This window comes from Microcaecilia unicolor, chromosome 2 (genome assembly GCF_901765095.1).
Source record: "Microcaecilia unicolor chromosome 2, aMicUni1.1, whole genome shotgun sequence".
In the NCBI taxonomy this organism is placed as follows: Eukaryota; Metazoa; Chordata; class Amphibia; order Gymnophiona; family Siphonopidae; genus Microcaecilia; species Microcaecilia unicolor.
The window spans coordinates 63656962-63674398 of record NC_044032.1 but is presented as its reverse complement, the minus strand read 5'-3'; the positions used below and the strand labels follow the sequence as shown (position 1 = coordinate 63674398).

The window sequence follows — 17437 nt, the reverse complement described above, 5'->3', positions numbered from 1 at the left end:
ATATGAGAAAAGACTTGAAAGACCTGATATATATACCCTAGAAGAAAGGAAGACAGGGGAGATATGTTAGACATTTACATACTTGAAAGGTATTAATATGCAAACCAATCTTTTCCAGAAACAGGAAAATAATAGAATTAGAGGACATGAATTAAGGTTGGTAGACGGAGTAACATCGGGAACTACTTTTGCACAGAGAGGTTGACAGATGTTTGAAATACCCTCCCTGTGGAGGTGGTGGACACACAAAAAAATGACAATCAAAAAAAATGCTTGGGATAACCACAGAGGATCCCCAAAGTGGAGTGGAGGAGTGGCCTAGTGGTTAGGGTGGTGGACTTTGGTCCTGGGGAACTGAGGAAGTGAGTTCGATTCCCGGCACAGGCAGCTCCTTGTGACTCTGGGCAAGTCACTTAACCCTCCATTGCCCACCACATTGAGCCTGCCATGAGTGGGAAAGCAAAGGGTACAAATGTAAAAAAAAAAAAGGGAATGAATCAATGCAAAATAGGGTATACAGAGGTAGGTACAACTCTAGCCACCTTGTTGAACAGACTGCATGGACCGTACAGGTCTTTATCTGCCATCATTTACCATATATATGTTACTATGTGGTCAGCATCAGATCCCATAACTACTTCCTTTTAAAATTTCCCAAGGATTTTTATGGATAACCTTTAGCCACATAAACTGCTATACAGGAAAATGTTCTGCAGTTAAAACGGGGCAGGATTTGGGATGGGGTAGGATGAGGTCAGAAGTTTTATAATAGAAGCAATATTCAGCCTCTATCCATATAGTTTATGCTTCCAAATCTGAAACCAGAAATATCAGGGATACCTTTATGCAGATAGTTTATTTGTATAAAGTTATGCTGTTACTTTCGGCTTTCACATTTGAATGCATAGGTCCTCTAAAAATCCGCATAAAATTATACAGAAATATATCCTTATATACGCACTTCCATCACACTGAACACTATTTCCCTTACTTACAGGATGTGATCTTCTTAAATACTAAGTTACTACACAGGGAAAATAGAATCTGAAGCTTTGGAATTATTCTCTCTAACTGAACTCATCAGACACAACAAAATATCTATCGTTTATCATATTTTAAATATTATCCTTAGTAAAAACTGAACACATAGCAATGCTTACCGAAAGCCAACTCTCCTAGTATAATGCAAACAATTCTTGGTAACATGAGTCTGAAAATGAACAGATCGGCAGATCGCTCCACATTCAGGGCATGTGTACGGGGATTTATGCTGGTGGATTCTCTGATGGGATGCAAAGCTGCATTGGTTAGGAAGCAGCATTTGGCAAATGCTACAAGTTTTCTGAAAAAAAAAAAAGAAAGAAAAACAGTAATGAACAAAATCAATAAAAAATATTTGGTTCCAATATATATTTTTTAATATTTCCTCCAACGGACGCATCTATTCCATAAAAAACTGAATTTTGGCAGAATATTTTAATGCAGAAGATCACATGGAATAATGTTCTATTTATTTTATTTATTTGGACTTATTACTGACTCTCTCTTTAAACAAACCCAAAGCGAATCACAATCACATTAAAACATAACCCATATAAATCAGTGTACAGGGGAATTTTCCACCCCAATCTTTCATACAACTTTCCCCCACCCACCAAACCGCCCATACTTCCCACCAGCTACATACCAGTACAATTCAGTATGATAAGAGGGAACATTAGGCACTGGCCAGTAATTTGCTTCTATAACTGGGTATAAGACAGACTTTTTCAACACATGCTGAAACACCATCTATTTCAGAGAATCAGAATAAACCCCCTTCTGTCAAAGATGAATTCACTCATAAAAAAGTACCCTACCACTCACATGAAGCAATCAACATGAGTCTAATAAAACCATGATATATTAAGGGACTCATTTTTGAAAGAGAAAAATGGTTAAAAACCATTTGCCAAAACATTCAAATCACTATTTTCTAAACCTATTTTGCAAACATTTATCTATGCAATTCATCTGCAGTACGTCCAAATCACAAATAGACATGTTGATGCAGGATTAGGGCATTGCTAACACTTGGATGTTTTTTTGCCATAATGGAACAAAATAAAATGTTCAGGACTAAAATAAGATGTTCTGAGCTGCATCTGTTTTAATAACGACTAAGCCACAAAAAATGTCCTAAATGAATGACCCCCTCCCACCCCCTAAAGATATGAAAGAAACAGTATATACCAGCCTCTATGACAGCCTCAGATGTTATAGTCAGTCCTATTGGAGCAACAAGCAGGTCCCTTGAGTAGTCCAATGACTGGTGAAGTACACTGTAGAGATGGGGGACCCAGGCCCATATCCTACTCTGTTACACTTGTGATGGAAGGTGTGAGACCTCCAAAACTCACTAAAAACATACTGTACCCACATAAAGGTGACATCTGCAGCCATAAGGGCTATTGTAGTGGTGTACAGTTGGGTATAGTAGGTTCAGGTTCCATTTATTTGATAAACCTTGAAGGAAAACCAACATCATAGCAGTGCACAATATCAATATTAGGAGAGGCTTAAGGAAAAGAACTACAAATATTGATAGGACCACAGAAATAGAAGAGGGAGGATAGAAAAGAAGGTGAGGTCAAAGACCAAAAAGGTATAGATTCTAGCAAACAATGTGCCCAAACTGCTGCAAACCATAGGAGAAAGAAAAAAAATCCAGGAAGAGTTAAATAATCAGGGTGCAGAGGCATACGTCTGCTGAAAAAAAAAAGCTTTATGGCGTTCTTAAATTCCAAATGGGAACGGAGTTGGCGCAAATTTAGGGGAAGTGCATTCCAGAGGGAGAGTGCAGCAACAGAAAACATCATTTTATGAACAGTAAGTAGAGAGACCTCCCGTAAAGAGGGGACGACAAGGAAGTCTTGGTGTTGAAAATGGAGCGATCAAGAGGGACAGTATGGCTGAAGATATCGAGCAAGAAGAGGGGGCTGAACAAGCTGAAGGGTCTTATGAATTAAGGACAATATCTTATAGTGAACATGCGCACCTATGGGGAGCTAGTGTTCCTGCCATAAGAGTTGTTACGACATGGTCAAATTTTGCTCCCCTTGCAATCAATTTTACAGCCACATTCTGTATAAGTGCAAGCACCAAGTTTCTTTCTGAGGCAAACCGTTAAACAATGAGTTACAATAGCCAATATTAGACAGAACTAGAACGTGAATAAGTACCCGAAAAGCAGGTAGTTCCAGGAAAGGATAGAGGGATCAAATCTGTCGAAGAGGAAAAAATCATCTAGAAATCACTGTTGAGATATGAAAAGAAAAAGTTAATTTAGAATCAATAGTAACCCCCAGAATCTAACAGAAATAGACGTATTGGGTGAGATTCTAAATATAGTACCTAAAAAATCCATGTGTAACTAAGCGTATTCTATAAAATTTAGGCGCGGTATATAGAATACGCTTAGTCGATAACATAGCACCTAAATCTACAGGCGTTCATTTATGCCAATAAAAGCCTGGTGTAAATCCATACATGTAGATTTAGGCACACTGGCCCGTATTCTGTAATTACGTGCAGAACTTTTGGACCATCCATGAAAGGCCTATAAACACATCCATAAACACGCCCCTTTTAAGCTACGTGTGTTTATTTTGAACTGCATGCTTTGCAATTTAGGCGCAGTTATTTATAGAATACAGTTAGCGAGTTCCATGCATAAATTGTGATTATTGCCAATTACTGCTTAAGTGCTGTTAAAACACTGATTACCTTGTTTCACCAATTAAGATACATACATATCTGCACCCGAAATCTAGGTGCCATATATAGAATCCGAGGGATTATGCAGTGAAATCTGAGTGATAGTGGGCAAGCCAGTAACTCGAGAAAACATCAGCGCTTGAGTCCTAGCCAGGTTTAATTTCATTCTATTTGATGGAATCCACTGAAAGACCTTTTCCAGTCTGGATAGCAAAGTTGCAAGCGTAGGTGGATCGAAAGGGACCAAACTTCACATGTCAGCTGCATGTGGAGGAGTAGCCTAGTGGTTAGTGCAGTGGACTTTGATCCTTTGGAACTGGGTTTGATTCCTACTGTAGCTCCTTGTGACTCTGGGCAAGCCACATAACCCTCCATTGCCCCAGGTACAAATAGGTGCCTGGATATACTATGTAAACTACTTAGAATGTTGCCAAAAACCACAGAAAGGCAGTATATCAAGTCCCATTCCCTTTTCCTAAATGAATGGAATAAAGCCAGCCTTAGTGATTAGAGTCACTAAAGGGGCCATAAAGATGTAAAGATGTTAAGGGGGCAAGCAGTGAACCCTAAGGGACCCCACAGGACAAGGGGGCAGATTCTGAAAATACATCATGCCACAAAATATGAAAGGAGCGGCCGGATAAATAGGATATACTGTAATGTCTAATTCCCACAGTCTTTTCAAAAGTAAAGTAGTTTTTGGTGGGTTTGGGAAGGCTCACCATACAATATAAGGGGTTAACGGTGAGATGTGTACCTGGGAGCTTTTATGTGATGTCCACTGCAATGCCCCGTAGGGTGTTCCACTGCTCTGCCAGGACGTCTGTTTGGTCAGTCTACTAAGAATGCTGGCTCCTCCTACATCCCAATGACTTGATTTTGTGCGTTTCTCACTTGGGACTTTTTTTTTCCCAAAAATGGACCAGAAAGATGAATGCACAAAGCACAAAAACATCTAGCAAGTGGCCATTTAAAAAAAAAAAAAAAACAGACATTTTGCTGTTTCAAAAATCGCTAAATTCGCCACTTGGAATCTGGACATTTTGAGCAAAACGTCCAAAGTCGGATTTAGACATCACATCAGAAATGCTTCTCTAAGGTTCTTTACCATGTCCCAAAGCTGATCTTTTGCCACATCATCTAACACTGCCCAACCTTATTTCCCTTGTCATCGCTCCTAGCCACTCCCCCTCCTCCATCAATCTTCTGTGTGTTGAGTGCCCTGAATGCTCTTATTTAACTCTATCTTCTGAAATTTTTCACCAAAAGAATCAAAGGAAACAAAAAACACAATCAAGTACTGGGTTCCCTGCCATGAGGTCACTAAATGCTCTATCAGGATAAGCAACTCATTCAGTTTAACAAAGCTACATTCCAGGGGCGTAGCCAGACCTTGGCGGGAGGGGGGTCCAGAGCCCAAAGTGGGGGGGGGGGGCACAGTTTAGCCCGCCTCCCCCAGCCACCGACCCCCCCCCCCCCCGCCACTTTCAAACCCCCTCCCGCCACCGACCCTCCCCCGCCACTTTCGATCCCCCCTCCCGCCGTCACCGCCACCTGGTACCTTTGCTGGTGGGAGTCCCCAGCCCCCGCCAGCCAAAGTCTTCTTCAGCAACTTCACTGATCTGTTTCTGTGAGTCCTGACTCCTGACGTCCTGCGCACAGAAACAGATCAGCGAAGGCACAGGAGACCGGCGCTGAAGAAGACTTCGGCTGGCAGGGGTTGGGGACCCCTGCCAGCAAAGGTACCAGGCGGCAGCGGCTGTGGGGGAGGGTCGGCGGGGGGGGGGTCAAAAATAGAGGAGGCCAGGGCTTAAACTGTGGGGGCCCATGCTCCTATCCCTGCTACAATCAATCTGTTGCTATATCGAAGTGCTGTCCTTTCGTATGCCAAGCTTGTATGACTTGAGATCTAGCACTTTCCAGAAGGCAGGCCCACAGCTGTGGAACTTGATGCCCGCTAATTTATGTCATTTGGAATTTAGTATTAACCTTCCGGAAACAGCTAAAAGCGTTTTTATTCAAGCAAGCTTTTCCATCAAATAATGTAGAATGACAGTTTTTACAGATGATTGATCAAATAGGAAAAAAGAGGCTTAAGCTTCAGCATGTCTAAACTGTGTTGACCTATATTGTTTCAGTCTGGAGCTAAGAACTGATTAATGTGTTTTATTGATCTATTGTTTTTAGAGATTATTTGTGATCTGCCAGGAATTTTAGACTGAGCGAAACAAAAAATTGTTTTAAATAAATAAAATATTGCACTATTTACTTATGTCCTGCTTAGAATCAAGTTGTTGCTCATCTGTTCAATCATACATTCCTCAAACAAAAAATAATTTCCTCATTCTATTAAGGGCCCTGTTTACTGAGGTGCATTAGCATTTTTAACGCACCATAATTAGCACGCGCACTGTGTAGGCGCGTACATGGTTAAAGCGTGTATATGGTTAACGTGTTAAAAACGCTAATGTGCCTATAACGTGGCTTAGTAAACAGGGCCCTAAGTATGTAAAGGTAAAACATACACCTGAAATTTCTGTTCTCTAGGTATGCAGGGCAGGATTTAAGTGTTTGGCAACCATAGGCAAGAGCAAACAGCAGATCCCAGAGAAGGAGGGAGAGGGAAAGCCAGCATTTCAAAAGACTGGCGATTCAGAAGAGGATCAGAGGAAAGCCAGAGTGCCACAATAGTGTCCCTCTAAAGCAACACATGCACTTGCCCTAAAATAAGCAGGAGCAGGCTCCTCTTTAGCCTGGACATTTGGCACTTTCAATATTTGGCACCCCAGGCACGTGCCTATGTTGCCTATGCCTAAATCCAGGCTTGCATTTCCCATGCAGTAGGGTTAGGCACTCTTATTACAATGTGTACCCTTTTGGCACATACCCACGGATTCTATATATGGCACCCAGGTTTGAATGCACAAATTAATTGAGTATTGAGCCCTTAACTATCAATAATTTTGTGTTAACTGGCATTAAAATTTGTACACACATCTGGGAATGGCACCTAACTCTACTAGTGCATAACTCAAAAGGGGGCACGGCCATGGACATGTCAGGGGTGTTCCGAAAAGTTGCATGCATAATTATAGAATACGGCCTTAGCATGCCTAACTTGGGCACAAGCATTTATTCCAGGTTTCAGCAGGTGTAAGTCTGGCGTCTAAAGTTAGGAACAGGAATTGGCACTAAGTGCGATTATGGAATGCCCTACCCAGAATCTTAAAATCAACCCAGAACAATTTGAACTTCAGGAAACTATTAAAGGCCACCCTGTTTAAAAGAGCTTACCTCAATGATTCAACCTAATGTTACTCTTCTTTGATTCAACAAATTCCATGGACTATACCACCTTCATATACTTTTATCTTTTTGTCCTGATTCCTTACGTTTACTATTTTCTTTTACACTGTTTAATTGTAATTACTGAACTGTAGCTTGCACTACGGTCTTATTTAAGCCACATTGAGCATACAACTAGTGGGAAAATGTGGGGTAAAAATTTGTTAAATAAAAATAAATATTTTATGGCTGAAGTTTGAGTGCCATTTACTGAATCCAGCCCATAGTGCACACTTTTTAATAAGTGTAGCCTCTTTGCACATAAAAGGCAATTTTATAAAGGGCACACAAATTTAGGTGCCAATTGTGCAAACTGATTTATAGAACAGGCACACTTAGGGCTCCTTTTACAAAGCTGGGCTAGCGATTCTGGGCTTTGTCATGTTTGCTGTGTGGGACTCGCTAATGTGGCTTTGTAAAAGGAGCCCTTAGTCACATATGTGCTAGGTGCTATTTCAGTGGTTGGCAACCTATTGTACAGTGTGTGCCAATTTATCCAGATTGAATTACAATAAAAGATCGTGTTCCACCATGCATTTGCTCTATCTGGCCCCTCCTCATGAGTGTACACAAAATATCTTGGCATGCCATCTAGTGGCACGTGTTGCTGACCCCTGTGCTAGTCCATAAAATTTGCACTAGTTGCATGGCTTGTAAAAGCACTAGTTGCATGGCTTGTAACAGCAAATGGCTGTACCAGTGGGCGAAGCATAGACATGTCATGGGCGTTCCATCTAGAAATATGTGCACCTTACAGTATAGTACCAGATACACACATTGCAAGGCACACTTAGGCACAAGCATATGCCTGCCATTGACCTGCTGTAAGCTGTCACATCTCAGTTTCAGTGTGCGAAAACAGCTTTGTGCTACTTTCTATACTGGATTAGGCGCACCTTAATGCCATTATAGATCTGGCGCTAAGTGCACTTCTTTGTCACATCTACATTTAGGTGTCACCTTATAGAATTGCCCCCATAGTATGCACTTTTATCAGCGAACAACATTTAATTGCAAATGACAGCCCATCCCTACTATACAGTATTTCAAAGGAGCATGGGAAATACAACCATAACAATTCTCCTGTATGATACAGAAAAGTTTATTCTTTTTCTTTCTTTATAATACATCGATGACCCCCCATGCCAATACTTAGGTATCAGAGCAGCAGTCATGCTGACCACAGCATTACACATCTGGCATGATAGAAATCAGAACGGTCCAAGGAGTAGGGAAGGGATGTTGGCCAACCACAAAACCAATATATTCCAAAAGATTGCAATTGATTTATTCAGCAAATATCAAAGCACATACATGCCTGCACCCAAATAAGGTGACAAAAAGTATCCCAAGCACAAGAGGCATGATTAGGGGCATTCCCAAAATTTGTGCGCATACATACAAAATCATGCCTAAATGTACGCGCCTGAATTTAGGGCTGGTCATAGCAAGCCTAATTCCAGACGCCTACATTTAGGTGTGGTTTTGCACTAAGAAAGACTCTGTAAAGGGTGCATATCCCTTATAGAATCATACTAAGCGTGGGTTTTTTTTGGCGCCGATCTTGTACACAGCATAAATAGTATTTGGCCCTTTATGTTTAATTTGTCATTTATTGTATCATACCCAAACGCAAAGTTCCATGAGTACTTGAAAACCTGCACTCAGCAAGCCTACTGCTTGCCCTGGGATTGGTAGCATGGAATGTTGCTACTATTGGGGTTTCTGCCAGGTATTTATAACCTGGATTGGTCACTGTTGGAAGCAGGATACTGGGCTAGATGCACCACTGGTCTGACCCAGTGTGGCTATTCTTATGTTAAGATGATTTTGAAACACCAGGTAGCCCTATGCACTAAGGGGGAAGCTATCAACACGAGCTACCATTAAGATGTGTTATTTTATGGTTAACTCAAGTTATTAGTAACTAGGTGTCATTGCACATAACAGGACCTATGCTAAAAAAGCACAAGTTAGTAAGACAATAACGTCTTAATGGTAGCTGAGGTTAACTATGCCCCTGAAGATCACTAACACTTCAAAGTAATTTTATAAAAGCATTTTCAAGTATAAAATGGCTTTTATAAAGTTACTAGTATAGAAGGCCTGTTTCGGTAGGCAATGAAACGGGCGCTAGCAAGGTTTTCACGATATTGTGTGTGTGTGAGAGTGAGATAGAGGGATTTGAAGAGTGTGTCTGATGGAGCATGTGTGTTTGTGTGTCTGAGAGATACAGAGAGTGTGTGGTGAAGTGATTTCCATGACCCTCTCCTTCCCTTGCTCAGTCCGTATGTCTGTGTTGCTGGCCCCGCCTCCGATTTCCATGACCCTCTCCTTCCCTTGCTCTCCGTATGTCTGTGTTGCAGGCCCTGCCCCCGAAGCCGAGTTCAATCATTTGTAGACAGCGTGACAGAACAGCAATTCGTTCGCTTTCGTTGTTTTGTTTTGAGGCAGACTGGATAAGACAGATTACCTGCAGTTCCACATGAGCTCTTGGTGAAGCGGTTGCTAAGGGGCGTGGCTAATTGGTGATGAAGTGCCAGGTCGAGGACGGAGCGATGTGATTGGTTGAGTGCCATTGCTCCGCCCTCGACGTCATGACGTTAGATGCGGGCTGGGGCAAACATTCATGGGTGAATTCTGGGTTTCACCACCATGCATTTAGAATGTTGGGACTTGTGGAGGCTTCATAGAACGCTGGAGGTGCATTTTATAAAGAGAGATGTTAGGGGTGCACGCAGTGACTTGGAGGTGTGTACTTTTACATGACCAGTATATAGGCATGTTCAGGGGCAGAGTTTGAGTGGAAGGCAGGCAGAGTCACAATTTATACACTTACTTTAGGTGCTAATATTTACAACTGCTCCTAAGTAGGCTTACTTTTTCACAGCTTCAATCTAGGCATGATTTCTGCCAGTTTATCCCAAGTATTTATAAAGACACATGGGTTGGATGTCTCAAACAGCCAAAATGGACATCCATGTGCTTGAAACATCCAAATCTCAATTTTGCAAAGGCAGAATTTGGATATCCGACATTGCCATATGTCCAAATAGCAAGGGGGCATGTTTTGAGCAGGACTAGGGAGGACTCAAAATCAGAATGTCCAACTGCATTTACCAAAGGGCAAGAAATGTCCAAGTCTAAAAAGAAGAATGTCCTTATTTACACGTTTCAGGAATGTCCAGAATTCTAAATGGTGCTCTGATTGAGCAGCTGTTCACTGGAGGGATTAAGGCATGTCACCTCCTTAATCCCCCCAGTGGTTAATGTCCCCCTCCCTCTTCCTTGAAAGTGAAACTGGAAGGGAATACCAGGCTCTATGACAGCTTCAAGTATTATAGGAAATCCTAGCAAAGCAGGAAGTAAATCTGAGCAACAGCCTAGTGGTAGACTGTATACTGAGGGGCCCAGGTTCAAATCCCACTTCAACTCTTAATTTTGTGTGTGTGTGTGAGCCCTCCAGGAACAGAAAAATACTTACTGTACCTAAATATATTTAATTTTAATTTAATTTTTACATTTATATTCCACTTACCATAAAGTTCAAGGCTGAGGATAGTATAAGCAGGCACGTTACTCTTAAACGAACTTGTTACATTTAAAACAGAATAACATTATAACATACTAATTCCATCAAGTATATAACCAATCATGAACATGTGATTAAGGGCTTATGTATAGGTGGGGGTAGGATGTTGTGATAGGAGTAAACCATGTACAATAAGGTTGAACTCAGCGGTAGTTAAAATTTAAGGAGTTCTGAGGTTTAAGTTCTAGTGTGTTGTTCCATAATATTTGTGGAAAAGCTAGGTTTTTAGTTGATGTTGGAAGCTCATGTAATCAGATGTAAGTCTAGATTCTAATGGTAATTTGTTCCATAGTTCTGCACCTCTGCTTCGTAGGGTGGTCCTGAAGGTTTGTTTCAAATCAACAGGTTTGAGTATTAGGTATGATGACCTTTATGTCTTTGAGAGACCTGAGGGGCCTCTAGGGCTGGTAGACATGTATAGATGTTTGTATGTATCCTGGAGATAGGCCATAGATACCTTTGAAAATTAAGGTTAGTAGCTTGAATTCGATTCTTGCTTTGCAGGGAAGCAATGGAGTTTTTTTGAGGAAAGGGTTGGCGTAATCAGTCCATCGGCCTCCTCCGATTAGTTTGGCCGCTGCATTTTGAACAAGCTGAAGTTTTCTGATAAGCTTCTCCTGCAGGCCTAGGTATGCTATGTTGCAGTAATCCAATGTAGATAGTACCAGTACTTGTACAATGATTTGGAAATGCTTTGATTCCAATAGATATTTGACATGCCTCAGGAGTTTTAGTTTGTAGCAGCACTTGCGGACTATGTTAATTATTTGTGTAGCCATGGTCAAGTGTGAATCCACGTAGATCATAAGAACATAAGAGTAGCTATGCTGGGTCAGACCAATGGTCAATCTAGCCCAGTATCCCGTTTCCAAACAATGGCCAAGCCAGGTCACAAGGACCTGGCAGAAACCCATTATAGTTTTATCTCTGACATAATGGTTATTGGGGAGCCTGCTAGCTTGGGTAGTAGGTTGGGAGGGTCTAATGAGTCACTCCCGATCCATAGTGTTGGTTTTGGCTGGATTAATCTTTAAGTTTAATGAGCAAAAACAGTTGAACAGTGATCTGAATAACTCGTTCATCTGAGCATATACTGAAGTTTGGTTTTGACAAGGGAATAAAGTATGATGTCATCATCATAAGTATTTGATTCCAGATGGATTCAGTATGACTCCTAGGTCTTTGAGGTAGAAGTTAAATAGGACTGGGGATAGTGGGGAGCCCTGTGGAGCACCAAATTTCATGGGCCAAGAGCGTGAGCGAGATTGGTGCCATCTTGTCTGAAATGATCTATGTTGTAGGAATCCAGAGAACCACTCCAAAACAGCTCCCGTGATGCCTACTTCAGCTAGCATTTCCAGTAGGAGATGATGATTCACCAGGTCGAATGCAGCTAATAGGTCCAGTTGCATAACAAAGATTTGTTGGCCTTTATCCATCAGTGACCTGCATTCTGAGAGTAGTGCTGCTATTACTGTTTCTGTGCTGTAATGGGGTCTGAATCCAGATTGAATGGGATCTAGTAATTGATGATGGACCAGGTAGTCTTGGAATTGAGTGGTAACTATCGCTGCCATGTTTTTTCTTAACATTGGGATGTTAGCCACTGGCCGGTAGTTCTTAAGGAGCAATTGGTCGAGGGACTCGCCTTTTAGGAGGGGTGTGAAGATTATTTCACCCATCTCCCTGGGACATTTCCCCTCTGACATTGAGGTTTCTATCAGCTTTCTGGCATGGTTCACTATGGATTGGGGGGGAGGGGCGAGTTTGAGAACCTCCACTATGCAAGGGTCCAAAGGGCAGGATCCTTTAGAGAATTTTGATAGTGTAGTACCAAATTCCTGTGGGTTTATGGGAGAAAAGGTGTCCTACCATCTGTCTGTGGGGCATTTATCTTCCGTGTTCATGCTGAGGCGAGGTGTTATGTTCGGGGATTTAGGGATGGATTGGAGTAATGTTTCTATTTTGGATTGAAAGAAGTCTGCAAAGGAATCCGCAGACAGTTTCACGTCCTCAGGAGTCTCGGTGGGGTATACCACGGGTTTGAGGTGGTTCTTGGTTTCTCTCTCCTGCAATAGTGCTATGTTGTCAAGGGTGGTTCGAATGGCTTGGTGATAATTCTTCAGGTGAGGTGTCATGGTCCTGAATTAGTTTTGGCGCAACCTCTTCCCAGAGTGTTATTCCATCTATTTTGCCTGTAGGATTGTTTCTCTTTGTGGTTTTTTTTGTGTGTGTTTAATGGAGGTGATGGGCAGTTCAAATTCTTGAAGCATGTGATCGGACCAGATGAGGGGAGATGTTTTCCATGTTTTTTAACAGTGCATAATGACTTTGATGGGACGAAGACTATGCCTAGAAGATGTCCGTCCTTATGGGATGGAGCTTTGCTAATTAGGTCGATAAAGTACTATCAGACCATGGTCCACTGTGGAGGGGTCAGTTTGTATTTTTAGGATTTCTTCTAGCCCCTTGTGTTTGAAGGAGTCAATTAGATCAACATGCAAGTTTGATCTATGTATCACTGATATTCCCCCTCCTCTTTTATCGGATCTATGGATTGAATGGATTAGGTAGTTTTGGGGCAAATTAGTGTCAGGACCAAAAATAGACATTTATTCCCCACTTCAGAAGGGGAATGAACACTGAATGTCTGCAAGCCTGAATGCTTTTGAAGTGGTGTACATTCAGGTACAGTAAGTATTTTTCTGTTCCTGAAGGGCTCACAATTACAAAATAAAAGAGTTAAAGAGGGATTTGAACGTGGGTCCCTTGGTTTACAGTCCACTGCACTAACTACTGCCCCTCTGTTCTGCATGGACATCTGTGTGACTATTTTCTAAGAATGCTGCCATACAGATGTCCATGTCCCTTGTTCCCCCCTCCCCTTCATAATTTGGACGTTCCAGTTTGTAAAATGGCTGCTCATGATGGACGTCTCCAGCAAACAGATGCTCATCTCATATATTTTCAAATAGAACATCTTGCCATATTTCCTGTTCGAAAATATGTGTGACATGGGTGTCTGTTTGGGACATAGTGACATGGATATCCTATTCTGACTTGGACATTGTTTTGAAAATGCCTCTCCACGTGTCTTTTTAAAATAGTTTAAAAATAGGCACCTTCATAGCTTTCACATATAGGCTTCAGTGATTTAGCATTGAATTGAATACTGATGATAATAATGTGGCAAATGGAGGCATAATTATTACACTATTCACTAAACCATATGCTAATTAATAACAGCATGCTATGGTCCCAAAATTTAGCATATACAGTCACAAAAAAGAGGGAAAACAGCAAACAAAAGCAACCAAACAAACAAACAAAGTAAACACTGGGCCTTCAACAATGAGAAAAATGCAGTCCTTTATTTATGATGAAAACCCGACACGGGCCGTGTTTCAGTCAAAGAGCTCTTCTAGGTCAGCTAATTAGCTAGTTGATAAAGATGATAAACAATCAGGTTATATTCCCCGATGTTTGAACAGCTCGTAAATAGAACGCCTTCAGCCGCATAAACCGCCAAAAAAAAAAAACCACAAATCAGAAGAAAATCCAAAAAGAAAATGCAAAACTAGATACTGGGTCCTTGAAGTATGAAATCTTCCTCACTAATCTCCTCCTTTGTTTCCTGTACACGGAGGCTCCTACAAATTGGATCATAAACTTCTTCTTGTAGATCCCCTGGCAGTCTCTTCTTCTTTGGGAATCTGCAAAGATTCTCTTCACAATTGTGGGGTCTCTGTACCCAGGGGGATACCTGTTTGGTACCCCCCCCCCCCCCATGACTCTGGAAAGTAACTGCAAGCCATCCTCTCAGCTTCCCACAGCAGGTCATAGGCTGTGCAGTATGTTACTAACAGAGGATTCTCTTGCAGATGAAGAAATGGATAGCATGGGGAATCCTTCTTAAGATGTCAATGTTTGGTAACATAGTACTTCTCTTTTCATCAGCCCCTCTGTTGAGTTAGCCTACTGAGTATCCACCTTCCACAGGACATGAACCCCAGCCTAAGTATTGGGAGATACAGTACAGGTAGTCCTAAAACAAACCCTCTTGTCCTGGACTTAAGCCAGCACCCAGAACGCCACTGACTAGGGAGCTCAGCACTCTTTCAGGCAGCTTGATAGAAAGAAGATGAAAGGCTTCCCTCCAAAATACTTCCTTGTATATTTATTTAAGCATTTTTACACTGCCTAGACCTAAGCAGTTTATAATTTCTTATAGGTACTGGCACTGTCCCAAATGGGCTCACAATCTAAGTAGTACCTGGGGCAATGGAGGGTTAAGTGACTTGCCCAGGGTCACACAGAGCTGTAAGGGAATCAAACCCAGTTCCCCAGGTCTGCAACCCACTACACTAACCATTAGGCCATGCATAACTCCTCCCTTAGCTTTTCATGTAGAGAGCCAGCTAGAAAATCCTCAGTTGTAATGCCTCCTTCCTTTATAAAATATTAGCCTGACCATATATATACATGCCTAACATTTAGGCGCGAGCACTTATGATAATATGTTAGCTCCTAACTGCTGCAGATACATGTATTAATTATTGTATTCTGTAATTTATGCTTGTAAACGTTGAGTTCTATCCATGTGCACACCCCCTTGGTAATATGCACTATGGGCTCCTTTTACTAAGGTGTGCACAGGTCAGCACCCCAGCACAGGTCAAAAAGGGCAGAGGCTAACAAGCCGGTGCGACTCTGGAATCTATCAAAGATTGAGAAGCCTGTAATTTATTAAACAACATGAGCCTGTGTAAACTCAGGAATTTATGATCTATTATGATACCCTTACGGGCAAGCTGGCTGGCTGGCGTGAAAAGGTGCAATTATGGATGGACAGAAGAATATGATTTAGCAACTTAAGGGAAAAATATATGGTGAGAACAGAGAACAGAATGATCTCTCAGGAAGATAAGTGCTGAAGTAATGTGAAGCCTTGCTTGACACAAAAGGTATATAAACAATTGAACCAGAGCATTACGTTGGAGAGGCAGTGGCAGACCACATGTTTGTGTCCCCTGCTCTCCACATGAGAAACTAGCATTTGTAATTGTAACTTTCTCTTGGTAACAAATTAAAGAATTGCTTTTCTCATACGTACGGCCTTCCTAGTCTTTCATCTCTATAAATTGCGGGTGGCTGGTGAGTACTAATTTGGGGAGGTGGTAAAAAGATTAGTAATATAAAAACACTAATGGACTTAGCGCACACTAATGATTATAAAGTGCTAAATGCTAAGAAGCCCATAGGAATAAAATGAGCTTCTTAGCATTTAGCATGCACTAAATGATTAGTCCACCTTAGTAAAAGGAGCCCTATGCAAGTTAAATGGGTATTTGTAAAAGAGCATTTGTGCACTTATCTACACACATATGCATTATTCTGAACATGTATGAGCATAATGGCACATAAATATTAGTGATCAAGAACAAAGAAGAAAAAACCTTTGCAAAACGCAAACCAAAACAGCACAACAGCAAAGGTGACAAAGAGGAGTCCCAAGATCGGTCGTGGTGATGAATAATACATTATTGTGTTGAAAGAAAGACTCTACACAAATTTGTGTTTTGGCCAAAGACCTCATCAGGAGTCTGATCTCACAACTTCATCACATAATAAAATGAAGCTATCGAAACATACACATACAGTTTTATGAAGATACAACCAAATGAAAAGAAGGAGGATGGCGGGAGGTGGAGCTGTGGGAGAAAGAAAGGAAGAGAGGGGGGCCGGGGCTGCTAAAGGTTGGATTTCTATGCTGCAGGGGGAAGCTGGGAGCAGCGGTGACCTCGGGTGGGGGGGGGGGGGGGGGGGCAAGGCCGTCCATACAGGACGCTCCTGACGAGCGCCTTTGCCCCCTCCCGAAACACTCGTGTTTGTGTTTTGGGTTTTTTTGTTGTTGTTTTGACGTTTGTGGCATGCGCAGAGCAGCCAGCATAACGCTTGGTTGCTCTGCGCATGCTTTAGGGGTCAATTACCGACGGGGATTACACCAGTTTAATGCATTGTACTTTACAATACTGCACTGAACATGTGCGACTTGTTTTTTTGGTGCATTGTTCGTTTTTTCAAATTCGTTAAGGACTTTTACGTTTTAGATTTTTTTTACGTTTGGTTGATGCATCTGGTCCAGACAGTGGCCAGCCTGGGTCACCTAGAGTATGCATCGGATCCCAAACAGGAAAGCCTGTTCCATATTGCTTTCTTCTACAAGTAAAACGTGGGGACACCCAAGTCTCTCTTGCTAATATTTATGGATCTCAACCCCATGGTCCAACATTACTCCCTTTCTTTTCTGTTCTTCTTCCCTTCCCCCCTTGATGTAGCATCTCTTTCCTCCCTCAGTCCCATTGTTCAGCATATATCCCTCCCTTCCACTCCCAGACTCAACATTTCTTCCTCTCTTCCCTCCCTCCCATCCCCAATTCCAGCTTCTTTCTCTTTCTTCCAGCATGCCCACCCATTCAGCATCTCTCCTTCCTTCCACACCACCTCGGGTCCCACCATCTCTCCTTTTCTCTTCACAAAATGCCCTCTCATCTAGTATCTCTTTCTGTCTCCCTCCGCATCACTCCCAGGTCCACCATCTCTTTCTTTCTCTTCCCAGCTGCCCTCCCATCCAGTATCTCATCCCAGGTCCAATGTCTCTCCGTTTCTCTTGCCTCTCTCCATGCTACTGTCCACCATCTCTCTCCCTCTCTTCTGTTTCTAAGCCCATTATTTCTTCCCTTT

General features: G+C 42.0%; 1 protein-coding gene across 3 annotated transcripts in view; it reads right to left on the bottom strand.

Annotated features, from left to right (window-relative positions):
- Positions 1–17437, bottom strand: part of ZNF532 (zinc finger protein 532) — a 238197-nt gene that overhangs the window by 124439 nt on the left and 96321 nt on the right. For all 3 annotated transcript variants that reach the window (XM_030192992.1, XM_030192994.1, XM_030192993.1), the window contains one exon: positions 1161–1342. In XM_030192992.1, the coding sequence (XP_030048852.1) occupies positions 1161–1342 (182 nt within the window). The remainder of the gene's footprint in view (positions 1–1160; positions 1343–17437) is intronic.